General features: G+C 36.5%; 1 protein-coding gene across 2 annotated transcripts in view; it reads left to right on the top strand.

Annotated features, from left to right (window-relative positions):
- The window catches only part of LOC111147017 (limbic system-associated membrane protein), a 651,145-nt gene that overhangs the window by 409,150 nt on the left and 221,472 nt on the right, over positions 1-20,523 (top strand). For both annotated transcript variants that reach the window (XM_022502866.1, XM_022502874.1), the window contains exon 3: positions 13,822-13,947. In XM_022502866.1, coding sequence (XP_022358574.1) covers positions 13,822-13,947 — 126 coding nt within the window. The remainder of the gene's footprint in view (positions 1-13,821; positions 13,948-20,523) is intronic.

Below are 20,523 nucleotides of genomic sequence, written 5' to 3' on the forward strand. Positions count from 1 at the left end.
GGAAATGTGATAAAGGCAGTAAGTAAGGCCTCTGAGGATGTCTCTAGTTTCCACTGCAAAATTGTTCAAGCTTTTCAAATGACAGATAAGAATGTTATCAGCATTATTTTTAAGAATACCTCAAATCCAGAAAGCCAAATTCTCAACCATGTCATATTAATTGAACAAAAAAGTTGAAGTGAATAATGTAGAGAAAACAGATTTAAGTAAATGAAATTTCCTGGGCCTCTACACAACCGGTGGCGTTTTCATCACTGTACTAAACACAAGTACCCACCTACCCAGATTTTCCTATCTCTAGTTGTGTCTTGGTTAAGTTTGTAGCTCTTTAATTCAATCAACATGGTATCATCTCACATCTTAACAGTAGATATCTAGTCTAGAAATACCAAGTTCTTCCTAGATCTTCTCAACACAATCAGACGAGCTGGTTATGAACTTTGTACTTTTACTTTCTAGCTTCATGACCTTGGCCACGGGAATGAAACTCACTGAGTTTCAGTTATTCAGCCAATATATAGGTGAGAGATGGCAATAATAAAACTTGCCCAAGCCGTCACACTGCGATAGGGTATAGGTCACATAAGGCAAGATACCTATCAGCATTTCATAAATCATATAATGTTATACTACCTCCAGGTATTGCTATTATTAATTACCTTTATTATTTTTATTATTTCTCCTTTCTGCTTCCTTAAGTCTTTTTTCATTGTTTAATGTTCCTTTGTCCCTCTAACAGGGGCGAGGAAAGACAAAATGGAGATCTAACTCATATTCATCAACTCCAGGATTTGTTTCTTATATTTCCTTCCTCCCACAATTGCTGCATACCTACTTACCTCTATGGAATTTTCTAAGCCTACTTAGAATGGCAAAAAGTATGCTGTTTCTCCTTAGTTATATTTAACATTTGCAATAATTACTGTATTTTCTACCATTACATATAATTTTTGAAAAATTGTAATTGGCATGAATGTATTAATTAATTCGCGGTGGTGACTCCGTTTAGAAGGAAATAATGTGAGTACTCCACATTCAGTTCATAATGGTTCATAGTAAGCTTTGCTCAAGGACAATATAAAAAAAGAAATTCTAAAAACCTGTCAATCCTATTCTTTGTCTAGATTTTCTATCTTCTGGGCCTTTGAGCAGAGGCAGGAAACAACTTTTATTATTTTCATTGTATTCAAGGCATGCCTTAGTTCACCCTGGTTGGTTTCTATTAGAATCTACCTCCTTCCCTACACACAAAGAACACTATATGCCTTAAGCAACTAAAAAAAATAGAATTTAGGATAGTAATATGAGCATGAAGTATTTAAGTTTAAGGGATTCTTACAAGCACCATAGTGATTTCTACATATATCTGATTCCCAAAATGGAATGAAGAAACAAGATGAACAGAAAATCATTTAAAAAAATGTTAGAGTAAGTGTTCTTTTTATTTTTGTGGTAACCTTTTATTGGCACTGTTGTTAAAACCATAAAAAGTGGCTGATCCAAATCATAATTTTCATTGTTTTATCTTCTCCTCACTTCTGGCTATGCCTAGCACAGTGCCTATGCATGTTATAGGTTCTCAGTAAATTTTTATTATTTCTAAACGTAATGGATGTAAGATCAGTGTCTGAACCCTTTAAACTTCTGTTCTATTAACTTATTGTTTATTTCTCTCTGATTTAGAATTCTGTCCTTTTTGGGGGCTCCTGGCTCAGTCGGATGAGCATGCAACTCTTGATCTCAGGGTTGTGAGTTTGAAGCCCACCTTGGGGGTAGAAATTACTAAGAAGTTTAAAAAATAAAAACCTTAAAATTCTGTCCTCTCTCTCTCTTTTTTTTTTTTAAAGATTTTTATTTATTCATTTATTTGACACAGAGAGAGATCACAGGTAGGCAGAGAAGCAGGCAGAGAGAGAGGGGGAAGCAGGCTCCCTGTTGAGCAGAGAGCCTGATGCGGGACTCAATCCCAGGACCCTGAGATCATAACCTGAGCTGAAGACAGAGGCTTAACCCACTGAGCCACCCAGGCACCCTTCTGTCCTCTCTTACTATAAGGACTTGTCTATAATATTCTCTTAATAACTAAAGAATTCATCCATGGGGTATAGGTAACTTTTTCTAACTTTTTTTTTTTTAAAGAAAACTAATGGAACACAGGAAAAATAAATTGTTTGGGCTACCCATAATGTATTTTGTAGCTTTTAGGATATGTCATGTTTTAGGGCTAAATCTTTACAGGCTTTTCATGGAATAGGAGTAGGTTTTTAGTAGATGCCAGGAATACAGCCTGAACTTTCATATACTCTTAAGAATTATACTGAACAACCCCCTTAAACATAAAAAAAATTCAGTTTTGAGTGCAAAGAGAGAAAAGATGCACTTCCCTTTTCTCTGCTAAAGTCTGTAGGTACCATTTCTGGGCCCTTGGAATTCACCCAGTTGCTATTTGCTACCTACCCTAGGTAGCCTGGTATTTTTGAGTTTCCCTCTGCTCAGTACCCCCACTTCTGCCAGATAGCAAAACCATCTGCTGCTTTAGATGGTATCTAAAGACTATTCCGTAAGTACCAGAAATGATACAGCTATTTTGTCTAGGTAAAGGGAAGATAGCAGATATATTCCTCCCGTCTATTGATCAAATCAGCTTCTGGATGTTTTCCCAGATTGGCAAAAACAAATATCCAAACAGCTGCAATAAAGGTCTGGGAATAGGAAACTTTGGAGAAGCTGCTGACTTGTTGAGTAACTGCAGCCTCAGTGAACAGAGTCAGGATAGTTCCATTTGCTCTTATTTAGCAAGGCAATGACCCATACATGAGAACAGCCATTTGACATCCCACAGAGTATACATATTGCTGAAGCAGCAATAACGGATGCCCTTAGCTGGTCATGAATGCAAATGCTGGTGCCTGAATAATCTGTCCCCTTTCTAAACCAGCCCACACGCTTAGATGCCAGGGTAATTCTGAACATTTAATAAGTACAGAAAAATTCCAATTGAATGTACTTTCTTTGTAGGTAGACGGGGGGCCTCAGTCAGATGCAGATATCCATGCCACACATGTCACCCAAAGTACACACCCGCCATGGTGTGGAGTAGAAGGGAGCTCAGAGCATTTCTTTGTACCATGGCTACTGTGTTTGAGTCATTGAGAACAGTCTGACCCAAATTAACCCTCCTTTGTGATGTTGGCTACTGTCTGAAAAAGTCTGTAGGGACTGTTCTAATGTTAAGTCTGACTATCTGAGATGGTGCCAGGAACCCATAGGGCCACTTGAGAATGTGATAATGTAAGGTTCAAAGGCCAAAGAGGATGTCTTACCCAGCTTGCACCTTTGGCCAGCACAGTAAAATGCCAGCTGCAGCTCAGAGGACTATGTTAAGTAAGGCTTCAAGCACTAACCCAGTTACATGTATAATTCAGAAATTGTTCCTTTCTGATTACAAAAGGATGGCTTTTTCTTGACTGTACGTTGCTTCAATATGTCATTTTCATGAGCTCCCTCGCTCCTGTTTCTCTGACGGTACCACATTACCACTCATATGGCACTTGGCTTTGTTTTATATACACGTTTTATCTTTTCCCCTAAATTGTTAGCAGATTATCTCTAGTTTCCTTAAGTTACTTGGTTCATCATCTAATGCATGCCTAAGTGCAGCATTTGTAATCACTCCTGGCAAAGAAATTTGAGTAACTGATATGTATAATGAGTTTCTTCTACTTTCAGATTCATCTGACACTCGAAGAATCTATAGTTTTCATATTTTCCCTACCCACCCATGAAATTTCTGTTTAGAAGGAATCATGTTCCTGGAGCGTGCTCCTTTTCACATACTTACTTCAGAGGCAGATGTTTCTGGCTTTATAAATGGATTCTTATAAGAGTAAGAACTAATAGTAGCAGAAAAGAAATGATCATTGCTGGTTGTTTTATTCGAGTTTATTCAGAGTTAGGGCTTCAGAGACTGAAATTGTAGTCACAAAGCACCTGGAAACCTCTTTTGCCTATGAGGACAACAAATGAAGGACCTCCCTTTACTGAGTCTTACATTCCAAATTATGTAATGGTGATCACATTTCATTTGAAGAACTTTTCTTTGGGAGCCCAACAGTTAAACTTCTAAAACTTATTTCATTTATGATTGTACATTCCTGCATCTTTGTGTCACTTTTTAATATTGGTATAAGATGTCTAGACGTTGACTAAAGGGCTGAACATATTGGCATAGCGCTGTCCATTAGTAGAACTGGATACATATCTCTGGGGTGATTTTTTTGTTAATGCCAATATTAACGATTAATTATGAATTATAGTAATTAAACCTTCTGACAATAATGGTGTCTACAAAAATATCACTGGAATGCTATTAACCATAGAAATGCATGAACTATTTTATGTTATTTTAGGAAGAGTTAAGCCAACACTGCTTTATTAGCTAGTTTTAACATGTAATAAATAATAGCTACACTTAGAGAACCCCTTCCAGTTTACATGAATTATTTTATTTGGCTCTAATAGAAATCCTGTAATATTATTATTAACTTTGCATATACTTTCAATTACCAGATGAGGAAACTAAGTCTCAGGGAGATTTAAACAATTTGTCACTAATTTGTCCATCTATTCATTCAAACTTCGTTAAACACCTACACTGTAACCTGATGAGGACAATTCAAAAGCAAATATCCGAGAATATGTGGTTGCCTTGTGAGCCAGTGTCAAGGTAGGATCATTATTCCCAGCTCTCAAACTAGTATACTGTGCCATATTCTCCAGTCCTATCATCCAGTCCTATCGTCCATTCCAGAAACTATTACACCATGCAGCAAAGCATGCTTCATTGCCATTTTCAGAAGCAAAATGCTGTATTAGATGGATGTTTGATGTTTCATAAGATGGCAGTATGTGTTATATTGTATATTTTTGTTCTTCATGTTGAATTCTTGGATCATGCTTATTTAACCCAAGGGCTGCCTGAAAACATCCTGTAGATTTCTAAACCCAACTTTTATACAGACATGCCATAATTTTCCAGTCTGTTACATGTGCAAAAGCTAGGGTTTAAATTTGTCTAGCCACACCAAAGAGAGGTGAGAAACAGGAGGTGACAGTGTTGTGGTTTTAAGGGCCCCTCACTACCACACACCTAGTAATACCGGCATCTTGCCCAAACTTTGAATAAATGATAACTAATGAGACCAATTTATTAATAATTTGTGTGATTAGGAATAACATTTTGAGTTGAGTACAAGCTATAGCTGCTAATTATTTGAGGTTAGAGAAGTGAGCCAACTAACCACTTTTCTCCCTTACTCTGGAACTGATTTATTGTCCTTCTGCTGGCCGGTCAGTTGAAGACTACAGATAAAGGTATTTAAACATTCTCAGCTAGAATTAGATGGTCTTGCAGACTTAGGAATATTTTTAAAGCAATGTGTGCTGACAGATAAGAACCAATGCTAGACATGCAGCTAAGTTGGTTTTGTGGAAACCCAAAAGAATACCTAAGCATAGATGACAATTTACCTTAATGAAAAAGTTCCTCTTCAATTTTTTTCCCTTATTATGACCACTTCCCAATTTGTACCAATTAGGATTCTTTGGTTTAAGCAACAGAAATTGACTGGCTAATTTGATGTAAAAAGAAGGCAATTCTTTGGAAGAATATGGAATAGCTCAAAGAATCAAAGGAAAAGCAGAAAATATTGCCTTCAAAGTACAGAGGCCATGCATCCTTAGGGAGGCAAGTTGCAGACACTAGTGAAAAATAATAGTCCTTTCAGGTGGCTGTCCTTTCATGATAGTATTAGCTAACTATCGTGGCTGAACAAACCACTCCAAAATTCAGGGGCATAAAACAATAGTTATTTTTTATTTCTCACAAGTGTGCAAGTCAGCAGATCCAGCCTTGGCTTCATTACAGGTGGCTCTGTTCTCTGCATTGTCAGATTTACCAAATAAAAATACAGGATGCCCAGTTAAATTTGTAGTTTCCATAACAAATAATTTTTAGTATAGGTATGTCTCATGCAATGTTTAGAACATGCTATACTAAAAAAAGTATTTGTTGTTTATCTAAAATTCATATTTGACATGTTTGGCAATCCTATTTTCCATCTTCCATCCTCCTTCTCTTGGGACCAACAGGCTCAGCTGGTCATATTCTTCTCATGCAAATGGCAGAGGCACAAGACCAAGTGAGTCCAATTGTGCCAACACTTCTCAAGACTCTGATTGTATTCCCTATGCTTATATTCTTGGCCAAAACAAGTAACATGGTCCAGGGATGGGAAAGCATGAACCACCCACTGAAGGAGGGTATGGGCATGGCAAAAGGTGTGGCTACAGGAAAGACTGGAGAATTGGGGCCATTAACACAGACTACCACCGGTTGAATCAATTTTGACCCCTCTTGAGTCATTCCCTATAAAAACCAGGTTCCAGGGAGGGAAAGCCCAAGTAGCCCATCTTGGGTCACTCTCCTAATCCTTGGCCAAGGGAGAATAGGTCACTTGATTGATGGACCCAACAAACCAGTGGTAGTGGGTGAGAGGCATTGTCCCCAAAGGAAAACCAGGGTTGTCTTTCCAGACAGAAGATAGCATAGATTTGGGCAGGTAAAATAATATATACCCACTCCATTTTTGTCCCTGACATTGCCTGCATTTCCATTTTTGGTCAAACATAAGAGATGTTAGCCTTATGCAAAAGAGAAGGAAGGCTTAGGAACCTAGAGAACTGTAAAAATATGTGCAGGCAGGTCTAGGTTCCCACAGGCCAGGGTAGCCCCTACAGGTCTGGTGGAGAGAGTGGGTAAAGGAATTAAAAGAGGGGCACCTGGGTGGCTCAGTGGGTTAAAGCCTCTGCCTTCTGCTCAGGTCATGATCCCAGGGTCCTGGGATCGAGCCCTGCATTGGGCTCTCTGCTCAGCAGGGAGCCTGCTTCCCTTCCTCTCTCTCTGCCTGCCTCTCTGCCTACTTGTGATCTCTATCTGTCAAATAAATAAATAAAATCTTAAAAAAAATAAAATAAAAAGAGGAATTAAAAGAAGGATGAGGAGGGGGCAATAAAAGCATCAATGGCAGAGGCAGAGTGACTGTGTCATAATCCTACTTACTGCTACTTCATTGCACAGCTGAAGGAAGCCATGTATACACGTATACCTGGATGTTAGCATTATTTTAGAAGCTGTCATTGAATTTGCACTGCATGGACAAAATGTACATTCTTTAACACAGAATTTATGTGGGTTTCAATGAAAGAATATCACCTACTTAGTAGTTCAGATTTAAAAATCACAACTACTAGGTGTGGCATATTCATTTTGGTTTGTTTCCCCCACCCCCCAGTGGGAACCTTAAGAATTCTGTTGAATAATGAATTTTACTAGTGTTCTGAAAAAGGGGTATCTACATTATATTTTTCACTCAACATTTTTAGGAAGTGTTCATCTAATAAGCAATTGATTTTGGGACTAGCAACACATAGTAATAGTGTGGTGTCCAAAAGATTAATGACATATTTTAAAATATTTTGATACAATTACTTGGAAAGGGAAGTAAGGTTTCTATTTATATATTTCCCAGAAATACTGCTCTGGCCAGGTTGGTAGAGCTATGTACGGTAATTCTGAACACCAAAATAATGTATACATTTTATATAATTTAACCAGTCCTACTGGGGAAATTGACTAAAACATTATGAGATGAAAAAACCTATTTGTTGCCATAAATAAATTTCAGATGATTTAAAGAGTACAACTAAAAAAAAAAAAAAAGCACTGAAAAAAAAAAGAAGAAATAGTCATAAGTATTTAACTGATTTTATGTTAAAAAAGTATCTTCTATGCACAAAAGCAATGGAAGAAATTATTTTAAAAGTCAACAAAAAAATTGAAAACTTTGGGGCACCTGGGTGGCTTGGTGGTTAAATTGTCTGCCTTCGGCTCAGGTCATGATCCCAGCATCCTGGGATCCAGCCCCACATCGGGCTCCCTGCTCAGTGGGAAGCCTGCTTCTCCCTTTCCCGCTTTCCCTGCTTGTATTCCCTCTCTCACTGTCTCTCTCTCTCTGTCAAATAAATAAATAAAATCTTTAAAAAGAATTTAAAACTTCTACATAATAAAAATGGTGATAAAAAGAAGTTAGGAACAAATTGGGGAAATTGCAAATAATGTGACAACAAAAGGTCAATTCCCTAAGGTTTAAGAAGCTCTCATTAATCAGTAAGAAAAACAAAATAATCCAGCCAAATTGGAAAGATCGCTAAAACTGAATAGGTTGTAAACATCAAATAAATGGCATTACATTTAGGAAAATATAATAAGGCACACTAATATCCCCTGAATAAAAATTATTAGGCAATACTCCAGAAGAAAAGAAAATATCCAGAATATGTGACGATCCATGAGCATAAATCAGGATTACAGTGGTTTTGATAAATAAACAACTTATGTTTACTAATGCAAATAAGATTATCTTATTAAAAGTATTTCCTATAGTCATCCTTACTGAGAATTAAAATAGAGCAAAAACCCTATTTGGAACCACTATTGCAAAAGTGAATATGATCTAGAGGAGGAATTAAGTTTGGGAGATCTATAAGCCTTAAGTTTTGATACTAGCTTTATAATTACTTAGCTGTGTGATTTCTACCCATTTTGGCCCTATGTCCACATCTGTAAAATGGCAATAATGAGAATACTTTTTACTTCCCAGAATCTTTATAAAGATTTTACGAGGTAATAGAATAAAAACCTTGCATTGCCCCTTTCATGTTATATTACCAGTGACAGTGTAAATGTAGACTGTATGAATTGCTGTGGGAAACTAGGAACCATTAAACCATTAAACTAAAAAAAGGTTATATTTATTTATATACATACATACAAGTATGTACGAATGACTCCTTGTAGAAAAAAAAAAAAGAAAGTCAAACTCTGAAAGTGTCTATAATTCAGGAAGTTGAACACGAAGTTTATCTTTCTTCCTATGTTCCTAATCTACACAAATATCTCTCGGCCCATGGTTAGGTTTTTTTAATAATTATTAAGAGCTAAAAAAATTGGGAGTGAACAAGATGGTTAGAGGGGTAGCTAAAGAAATATTGACAAAAGCTGTATTTTACAGGTTCAAAATAAAAGTTTGCTCCTTTCTGACAAAAACTCAATGGGACGACTTCCTTGAACTCAGAAGATTTGAGGCAGGGGAGTAGGGGTGGTGGCTGATTTTCATTGATTTCTTCTTTCAAGCATTCTGAGCAACCCACCTGTTCCAAGTGCTATGGTCTGTAAGATTCATTGGTCAAGGATACAAACCATAAGAGACTCAATCTCAGGAAATAAACTGAGGGTTGCTGGGGAAGGTGGGGGATAGGGTACCTGGGTTATGGACATTGGGGAGGATATGTGCTGGTGAGTGCTGTGAATTGTGTAAGACTGATGATTCACAGACCTACACCCATGAAGCAAATAATACATTATATGTTAATTAAAAAAAAAAAAGATAACAAAGGCCCTCTCATCTGCCTTCTTCCATTTAGTGACAAGCACAAGTAAGTAATCTAGCAATGACCACTCAAGGCTGTGGTGAAGAAATAGAGGGCTCATTGTGGGAACACAGGAGGGATGCTTCACCCAATCTGAAGTCAGGAATGAGGTCAGGGTGGGGTTAGGGATGAGGGTGGTAAATGACAGGATAATCTTCCTGGAAAAAGTGAGAAAACAGCCTGACAAGCTGAAACCTGAAGGGAGAAAAGGGCTGACCACATGAAGGGTTGGAAAAAGAATATTCCATGTAGAAAAAATTGTGTGTTAAATACCTGGGAGTAAACAAGCATGGTATCTTCCAGGAACCAAATGTTGTTTGATATGACTAGATGATACAATAAAAAGAGATAGGACATATGACTAAAAATGTAACCAGGGGCCAATCATGAATGGTGTATTAATTCATATTGAGAAGTTTGAATTTTTTCTTGAGGGCAGTGAAATTAATCAGGAAATATTATACTCACGTTTGCAATTTAGGGGGAAAAAAACTTCTTATTGTAGTGTGATGAATGAATGACAGTGAGCCTGAGGAAAGGAAGGCTAGAAGCAAAGAAATTCATTGTAATGCACTTGCAGAATTCAGACCAAAAAAAGAAATGCTTATGGCTGATGGGAGTAGGATTTGGGAATAATGAATGAATCTGAGAGAGATTTAAAAGGCATAAACCCCAGAATTTGGGAACCTTTTTACATGGGAGAAGTAAAGGAGAGAGAGAGAGCAGTCAAGGGAGATAACGTTCCTCTTTTACCTGGGCAACTGTTTGCATGATGATGCTATTCCCTGAGATAGTGAACAAGACTACAAGTGTTCTGTGGGAAGGAAGATGATGATTTCTGTTCTGAGTATGTTGAATCTTGAGTATCTGTGAGGTATCTGACAAAAATGTAGAAGAGTTGATTGGAAAATAGGTGGTAAAAGTCATGAAAAAAATCTGGGCTGCAGATACTGATTTGGGAATTATCAATAATATAACCTTAACTTCTAAAGCTAGAGAGTAGATGAAGTCATTCACAGTGAATGATAGGAAGGAAGAGGACAGTGATCAACATTTCAGAAATATAGATATTTAAGGAATAGGTCAAAGTAAGTCTAAAAGTTAAACTGGGAAAGCTGGCCAGAGGGGTAAGACAAAATAAACAGTCAAATTTGGCATCTTAGAAACCAAGAAAAGAAAGGACTGGAAGAAGGAAGACGTAGTCAACAGAGTCAAATACTTCAGAGGAAAATTAGATAATAACAAAATTGCTCACAGGACCTAGAAACAATATGGTTCAAATTGATGAGCTTCCTAAAAGCAGTTTCTTGGGAGGTTAAGGAGAGATCCAGATTGCACCAAAGGCTGAAGTGTGAATGGAAGATGTGACGTAGAACAATTCCTTCAAGAAATTTGGAAACAAAGAGTTTGAAAGTAAGAGGATAACATGGAAGTTAGGGAAGGATTTATTTTTAGAACAAATGACTGCATCAGATATAAATGTTGTAGGAATAAACTGGTACAAAGTATAAGGAAGTAGAAATAGACAATGGAATGAAAATCTTGACCCAGAGGAGGGTGAAATATAATGTCTCCATGAGTAAATTTCTGACTGTTGAACACAAACACTGAATCTCTAGTATCTGAGATCCAGGACCTAGGTATATTGTCCTTAATTAAAAGAAACAATATGGTTTCATATGGAGTGTATAGCCTTGCATTCAGTTATTCTGTTTTATTCTTAATTTTATCATCACCTGTGTATGTAACACTGAATAAGTGGTTCAACTTGCATGACACACAAAAGGAAAGTCATTAGATATATATTCCTCTTATAAAAAGAGGTAATTATGACTAAATTTTATCATATGTAATAATTCACTGGGAACTTGAACACCAGAGATCCTTTCTGTTTTGCAAATTTGCATATTTTCATATTAGAAATACAAAGTCTCCCCCTGTACACATTTTTTTAAGTCCAAACACATCTGTATTTCTCCTTTGTATTCTGTGGCCTGTCTTGCAATTCAGAATTAACTACAAACTGAGTAATATGAGCTCTTAAAATTATTACATAGTTTCCTGTTGCAGATTTTAGATTATTGAGGAAGATGCCTAAGATGTCTAAATCTTATTCTTGAACACGACCATAGATTTTTAGTTTATTGTAGTTTTTTGGAGATGTTCAGAACACTGGCTTATTTAGCTAGGAATTAAAAATGATGAATATTAAACAACAAAACAACTGGACATTCAGGAGCCCTGAATTCTAAGCCCAGCCATATTTCATGATGGGATTGCCCTTGACAAGCCATTATTTCTCTCTGTGCCTCATCTTCTTCCTTAAAAAATGGGTATAACTTTTTAGGTCCTCAATGTAAAAGCCTGGGAGGGTATATTGCAAGTCAGTGTGCGAAAATGAGAAAAAGACCCATAACCCCAGTAGATAAAAGGGAACTAGAAACCCTATAGATAGATACCAGTAAATAACAGGACTCATCCACATTCCATTTCTGCCATTGGGTTTGATTTAGAATTACTGGTTTCTACCCACAAGCTCTGTAAGATGTCATTGTAAGAGAAATGCTACTGTCAAGAGTCCTTCTCTCACTTCCTCCTTCCTCCACTCTGACCTGGTCAGTTGCCCAAGTACCATCTGTGTCTCCTAACAGATATCTTCAGGGATCACATGGTTGTCAGACAGCTGTCTCTACAGGCAAAAAAAGTTCCCATGTTACTCATCACTACAGGGCGAAAGAATGAAAAAAAAAAAATAAGTCTTTTATTATTGAACTCCTTTATGCTGTCTTGTTCACCTCCTCCCCCTGATACATACTTGCTCAGGAACAGCTTAAGCAACTAAGATCTAAAACCAAAAAAAAAAAAAAAAAAAAAAGGAAAATCACAGTCAAACCATAAACTCTGCTATTTGTAATCAGTGCATAACCTCTATAATGAAATTTGTAAGTAATTCACTTTCCACTTAAACCTACCAATATGAGACCTAATGTTGCCACCCTGAACACTAATGAAGGAAGTCAGGCGGCGGTACAGCTAGCCCTCAGGGACTCATTTCTCACACCACCAAAAAGTAATTTCCATCATTTTCAGCCATCTGGTATCCTGGATTGTGAAGATGAAGTTTCATTCAAGTATTGCTGAAGAGTGTGGGCCCCGGAGTCTCCTTGGATTTGAACCTCTTTTCTGCCTCTCACGTAGCTCCATCTATACCTCGGATTCCCACCTGTAAATAAATCCTCATAGGATATCATTTCTTTGTAATAAGGAGTTACTGATATAATACTTATAAAGTACTCTACATAGGACCTTACATATAGTAAGTGTCTAAAGTTAGCCCTTATTAAATTGTTAATAATAGTGGCAGTAAGGGGCACCCAGGTGGCTCAGTAGGTTAAGCAACTAACTCTTGGTTTTAGCTCAGGTCATGATCTCAGGGTCATAAGATTGAGCCCCACAGGGGGCTTCCTCCTCAGTGGAAAGTCTGCTTGAGATTCTCTCTGCTCCTCCCCCTCCCCCTCTTTCTGTCCCTTTCCCTGCTCGTGCACTCACTCCCTCTCTCTCAAATAAATAAATAAATAAATATTTTAAAAAATAATAGTAGTGGTTAAAGCATTAGGAGTAATATTATTTTTGTAATGTCTGTGACATAGGCCTTATTAATTCAGTTTTTAGGCTCTGAATTGTGTCATCCAATCTGTCACATAGCAAGGTGATATTTAGAGACTTTCTATTAGGATTCCCTGATGGTTGCCTTATGTGGCTAGATTATTAGTAAACAAGTATTACCACATCTTAAGTACACAAATATGCAACTCATACTAAATAACAGTGTTGTTGTTGTTGTTTTTTTCCCTGACATTTGGAGAAAACATTGGACAATATTCATTTTATATACATAGGAAAATAAATATATATGCCATGTAGTGATAAGAAAAATTTATTAATATGTATAAATGTGCATGCTCTCTAATATCCAGATAAAGTCTGTTCTAATGAGAAAAGAGCTAAGACACTTTCATTATACTCCTCTGTGAACTTCCTACACTACCTGGTCTTATTGGAGAGATTCTCCTTATAGTAAGACCCATGCTTTTCATCTGCCAAGTCTGTAAGCGTGTCTTAAAGCAGCCTGGCTTCTTAACACAAAACTTCAAATGGTTTAAGTCATAAAAGCATTTAGCTCAGATTTGCTATTTCCAATGGCATGGACCAATGCTGCAAAGCTGGTTTTACATGCATGGCTACATGTTCCATTTGCTTCTGTCTTTACAGTTCCACCAAAGATCTCCAACATCTCTTCGGATGTCACTGTGAATGAGGGCAGCAATGTAACCCTGGTCTGCATGGCCAATGGCCGTCCTGAACCTGTGATCACCTGGAGACACCTTACGCCAACTGGTAAGCAACCATCTACTCTTCAAAATACTACATATCATTTAAGATATCCTCATGCTTCTGAGATTCCATTGGATCAGAAAGACAAGCATGTATTTGGTTATTAAAACACTAATACAACTGCAATATAAGACTTACTTTGGTCCTCCCTGGTCTTTGCCAATGTGTTCATCTTATAAAATGCACAACCATTTCTTACTTCATTTTCAATAGAACATCACCTCCAGGCGACAAATATAGAAGAGTTAAATGCATTAAATGACCTAGTATTATGTCTAAAATCTATGACAGTTTTGTGCTTGAGCAAGTCTTGGGGCAATATGTTAAATGAATTAAATTTACCTAGCTCTTTGTATTTGTTTGTTTGTTTTGCTTTGCTTTTTAACTATAGTTTCCTAATATGTCACACCTTGCGAAGAAACTTTCAGGAATAATGCAAAATTGTTAGTGACTTCTAATGTCTTGTCCTTGGCATCTGGCTCTGTGGTGGGGGGGCATCAGTCATGGACTAAGCTGCATGAGCTCATGTTGGGTCCTTAACTATTGATGCAAATTCAGTAAAAGTCAGAAAAACTTTTTCCAGAAAGGTCTTCTGCATCCTGCCCTCCCCCTTCTCAGCACTGTCACCATAACTGAATTCTCAGGCCCTGATGCTTTTTGAACCTCACTTAAATATTCTATCAAATTACTTGGGCCAATTTCCTACATACTCACCTGCTCTACAGATTACATTTTCTTATAAGCAACACCATGCTTTTACAAATGACACAGACTTTGTAGGAAAGGGCCTGCTATTTATTTGATTTCTCAGAAAGAGGGGCTATGGATCAATTACTCCTATAAAATGTAATTTATTTTGGTAGATAGCCCTCAATTTTTAATTGATTTATATCTAATATTATCTTAAAATTACCTTATAAAAGGATTTAGAGATTTGGTTAACACCATATAGTCAATTTGGAATGAACACCATACAAAATTGTTGTGCAAAGTGAGACATACATGAAAGCTATCCTCGGGTATTTCTAAAAAGCCAGGGTAGTGTTTTCTTAAAGCATCTTTAAAATCTGTATTTCATGGTTGAGAATAGGGGCCTTCAGGTCATGCTAGCTCTCAAATTAATTTTTCAGTTGATTTTGGACCAGCCTATGGAATGGTCTCTCATTTTGGCCACTACTCTTATTAAAGCATTCTACTTTCTTAAGAGAGTGTCACTCAGAACCCATCCTAATTGTTAATGCATGCAACTTGTCATTTATTGACAGTATATAAAAGCAATAAATGAGGCACTTATTTAGAAGATCAACCTCAAATTCATTTCCTCTCAGAGCCATTTTATACTTCACATGGAAAAAAATGCATATGGAAGGCTGTCTGAAGTGTGAATCTCTGGATATCACACACCTTTCCCATGGGTTAAATTAAACATCCAGCACACATTCTGCCTGGATGGAATTATATTATCCCCCAATCCCATACCACCTATTCCTTTTCAGTGTAGGATCGTTTTTACTGAATGACTATTTGGTATAAAAGCTATTGGCCCATATTTAAAGATGTTATAAAAATATCTTTTAAAATCATTTCATTTACTATAATGTTTTGAGAGATTATTAATTTTATTCCAGTTTCCTTTTGAAAATGCCCTTTGAGGAAATTCCCCTTTGTTTTCAGTATTTCTAGTGCCCTTTTTTACTTAGTGGTTTGTTTTTTATGCATAAACTCAAGTGAATTTTTACAAATGATTATGAGTCCATGGAATTGACTATTACTAACCTTAGAGCCAAATTTATTGCCCATTTATAAAAGAATATAGGAAATCATTTATAAAGCACACGTTAATAAAATGGATTTTAAATAAAACCTGGGATTTTATGGCATCAAATTCATAAAGAGACTATGCTCTTGCTTTCCTCTTGTTTTCTTACCATTATTTTTTATATTGTCTCACCTTTTCTAATTAATTTAAACATCTATATAAATATATTATAACCTCTTATTTCTTTTTGTGGAGCAAGTGGTAGAGAGAAGAAGGAAAGAAGGGAGAAAGATAGATTATATTCAACTTATAAACAAGGAATGAATTAAATTGATAAAAAGACTTTCTCTTGGTATGCTAACCAATACTATTAACTATTAAGCAGTTGGGTTTTTAAAAATTTTTATTATTTTTTTTTTATTTTCAGGGGGAAATGTTATTCATGACCTGAACCCAAAGATACATGCTTTTTATCCTTTGGGTTCAGAAAAATAATGAGATAGAATCAGAGTTACAAGAGTTTTCCAGGCTGGACTCTGGAAGTGTATATCTTCACAGCTAACTCTAGTAAACTCTTTAATAATAGTGAATGTCTGATTTGAATCCTGACTAACCTGGTATCCATGGTATTTTAAAGTCAGCAATAGACTGTATCTTCCAGAATAAAGGTAACATTTACATACATTCAGAGAATGCTGGACACTTCAAAATCAACTTGAAAAATCAGTGTACTCAGAGGGATTTCCAATAGTAAGGCCAGGGTTCGGCAAACTACAGTGTGTGGGCCAAATACTGCCTGTCCCACTTTTGTACTGCATATAAGCTAAAAGTGATTTCTAAATGACTGTGTGGTTGGAAAATATCAAAAGAAGAATTTCATTTTTTGACATGCAAAAAGTTAACATTCATATTTGAGGGTCCATAAATAAAGTTTTATTGAAACATAAATATACTTATTTATTTTCGTGTTTTCTATGGGTGCTTTTGTTCTAAAACAGGAGAGTTTAGTAGTTACAATGAAGATGTCTTGGCTCACAAGGCCTAAAATATTTTTTATTTTTTATTTTTTATTTAGTATCTGGCCCCTTAAAAAAGTTTGCAGACCGTTGCTCAAGACTATGGCTTGGGGCACAGGCAAGGATTCTCTGCACTCACCTATGACCCCATGAGGCTCTGAGGATAGTGTCCCTTAAGTTCCTAAATACATCTCAAGGGAAATAACTTTATTCTTCTATATTCCTTTATCTAGGCCCTCACTGTAGGTCAAATTCTATTCTGTCACATGCAAAACTAGCTCCATCCTGCATTCACAAACTCAAGGGCAAATTCCAATTTCCCCTCCAAATGTTATTAATTCCCAGGCCCACTCTTTCATCTCTTTCACATCTGACCTAAATAACCACCTGATCATAATCACATTCCTGGTAACAGGAGAGAAAATTTGCCTTTACGTTCTATAAAGGTAACTAGGTTTATCGTGGGGGTTTTGAGGTTTTTTTTTGTTTTGTTTTGTTTTGTTTTAACGTGGGTTTTTTCCCTTCTTTTCCAAATTTGGAAACAGGCAGTGATCCTTTTCAGTCTATAACATGAAACCTTCCTTGGAGGCACTCAAGGAAGAGACTCTGCTCCCTGTGTGACAGCAGAACTGCTTGCAAACCATGGCCATGTGAGCAAAAATATCCAGCGAGCTTTGTTCAATTATTAATTGTACCTTCAACAGTATAGAGTGTGACTGCCTTGCCGAGGAAATGTACCTGTAATTAGCTCGACCCCACAGGGGCATTGAGCCATGAAAGGGGGAAGATTCTTTTTTTTTTTTTTTTTAAAGATTTTATTTATTTATTTGTTAGAGAGAGAGAGAGAGCATGAGCACAGGCAGAGTGGCAGGCAGAGGCAGAGGGAGAAGCAGGCTCCCCGCCAAGCAAGGAGCTCGATGTGGGACTCGATCCCAGGACGCTGGGACCATGACCTGAGCTGAAGGCAGCCGCTTAACCAACTGAGCCACCCAGGCATCCCAAAGGGGGAAGATTCTATGCAGGGTTCACACATACCTGATTACCTGTCATTTGATAACACAAGGGGGAGAAAAGAAAGAGGGTGCAAGGTGTATTTTTATGAGAAGAAGAATATTTATTATCTCTTGATTTAGTTTTTTTTTTAATTTGGTTGTTTTTCTTTATTTCAACAATTGAGATTTATTTTTCAAATATACTCCAAGAGTTTTTAAGGAGGGAAGTTTTAAGAATGGTAAATCTTTTCGTATGTACATACACTTGATTTAGAAGGAGGAAAAGAGGTTGATGAATTCCATGGTTTCTTTTCTTATATTTCTGGTTTCTTAATTTTTCTCTTCTCTCCAGTTATTCTGCATAATCAAAATGATATGTCACGTATGTCGTTGTTAAATGTGACCTATTTTCTCCCTTAATTAAGTTAGACTTTCATAATCCTGTAACTCCCAGAGGGCAATTGCACCGTAACATGTATTTTCTATGGAGTGTTTGATCTCCCTTCTGTGAGCAATGCTGCTCCCATCTTCATTTAACTTTGTTTCTCCATCTTTCTTTTCACATTCCAGAGGAAGTCCCTTTCTCAATTGTGCCTCACATGGTATCAGGATTGCCCAGGGTTACAGAAGGAGTTTCTATGCATTTCATTTTACAAAGGTTTTTTGCCTCGTCAGTAGCTTTCTATACCCAAAAAACTCGGGCACAGTGAGGACTTAGCCCTGTAGGCTGAGAACAACTTAGGAGGTACTGTAAAATTCTCTTGTCCAGAGAAAAAGCTAGATTTGACATCAATATGGAATATAAAAATATCGCTTGAGAAATATTTTGTGTTTTAATAGGGTAGGTAGGAAAACATTGTTCTGGAAGGAGCTAAGAGGACTGCAGGGTGTTTGGAATCCCATTTCTCATTGGATGTTGGGTTTTAATCATTTGGTCGGAGTTTCCCTTTCAGTTCTTTTCCAAATTTGAATCCTTGCCTGATGATACTCTTGAATTCTATGAATGCTCTAGCCTTTTCTGTCTTTCTTCTAATATTATAGACTAACCAATCATTAATATATATAGCCTAGACTCTATCCTCATCAGTTTGGGAAAAATATATAATGTTAAATAAAACTCATTTCTTTAAGTTGATTTCCAGAGGTATGTGTTGCAAGTAACTAATATCAGCTCTTTTTAGTTAGCATGTTAGAATTAGTATGACTTTGTATTTCACACAGAAAACATATGATCTGCAGTTCAAGCTTGAGGATATTCTTTCTCTAGGGTTTTCTTGTATGGACATTCCAGAAGGTTCTTTGAGTTAATCTTTGTCATATATAGATGTGGAAGAATCTAACTGGTGACTTCACAGATTAAGGCTCTTGACCATATAGTAATAATTTAAGTGAGAATAATGATTCAACCTTTTATGTTGATTGCTTTCATTTGTTTCTTGCATCTGAGAAAAATTCCATTTTCCCTTTACAAAAATCAGAAAAATAAATAAAAAATCTTGCTCTATTTTCTTTTCAATATCTTACTTGTATATTATTTTTAAAATATGTTACTCACCAATACAGAATAATATTCAGATTAATCTTTATCTCCATCTCACAATTTGTTCTTTTGGCCAAAAAAAAAAAAAAATAAATATTCATAAAAGCTCCCTTTGTTAAAGAACAAAATGAAAAGAAAGATAGACATGGTCCCTGCATAAATGGAGTTTATAGTTCAACAAGAAAGCAGAGCATTGAACTAATAATCGCATGAATAACCACTTAATTAGATTTATACAGCATAAAGAAAAATTATAGCATTCAATAAGACCATAAAACAGGGCCATATAGCAAAATCTGCAAGGCCAGCAAAGCTCCCCCGAGGGGAGCTTATGCTGAGACCTTAAGGATGAATATGACCAGGCCAAGAAAAGAAGAGAGTGAAAAGTATCCTAGGCAGAGAAGAGAGCGTATATAATGATACATTTAAGAATACAAGCAAGCATCTTTGTGTGAAACCATGATGTTAGTGTTTTTTTTTAATATACTTTATTCTTTAAACACATATTATTATTTCTTTTTACTTTTTAAAATACTCCTGTTTTCCCTTTCAAAGAGTGGAAAAATAAAGAGAAATCTTGCTATATTTTCTTTTTAGTGCCTTACTTGTGGATTGGTTTTAAATATACAAAATAGCATATACCATAATACATACTGGGATACGTACATGTTCCCAGTGTGGCAGGCATATAGGCAGTTCTTTATGTGTGTGGATATCTTAAATTTAGGTCAGAAACGTATTCTTTTCCTATACAGGTCATTCCATAATAGCTTAATCAAGTAAATACAAATTCCCTTCCAGTAGCCTTATTATTAAAACAATTGGGTAATTTAAAAATGAACATGATAAAATTTAACCACATGATCATTGGTCTCCAAACCTTAAAATCCTGGAAAGACTCCCAATAAGTGACACCAGCAACCTTTGAGCCATGGAAAGGTTCTACAACCAGATGTGCTGGCCATTCACATAATGTTGGACAAATGCTTTCCTGCCACCTCAGCACCCCACTCTTATCCTATCCAGATTTGTCATCAGATGGCCAGAGTACTCATCCTGAGGAGAAATGAACCACCTAAGATGTGTCCTTGGGGGACTAGCTTGGACTTGGGTGCTCTAGGACATTTTGGAAGCTTAGGTCAAGAAGGGACAATATGGCTAGATTATAAACTTTGCACATGAATTAAAGAGTTCACATCTCCCAGAATCTCACCACTTCAAATATTTGTTGCCATTATTCCAAATAGAATATTTGTGTTTTATAATTTAATA

Source organism: Enhydra lutris, unplaced genomic scaffold (assembly GCF_002288905.1).
Source record: "Enhydra lutris kenyoni isolate GAN:26980312 unplaced genomic scaffold, ASM228890v2 scaffoldscaffold2, whole genome shotgun sequence".
Classification (NCBI taxonomy): domain Eukaryota; kingdom Metazoa; phylum Chordata; class Mammalia; order Carnivora; family Mustelidae; genus Enhydra; species Enhydra lutris.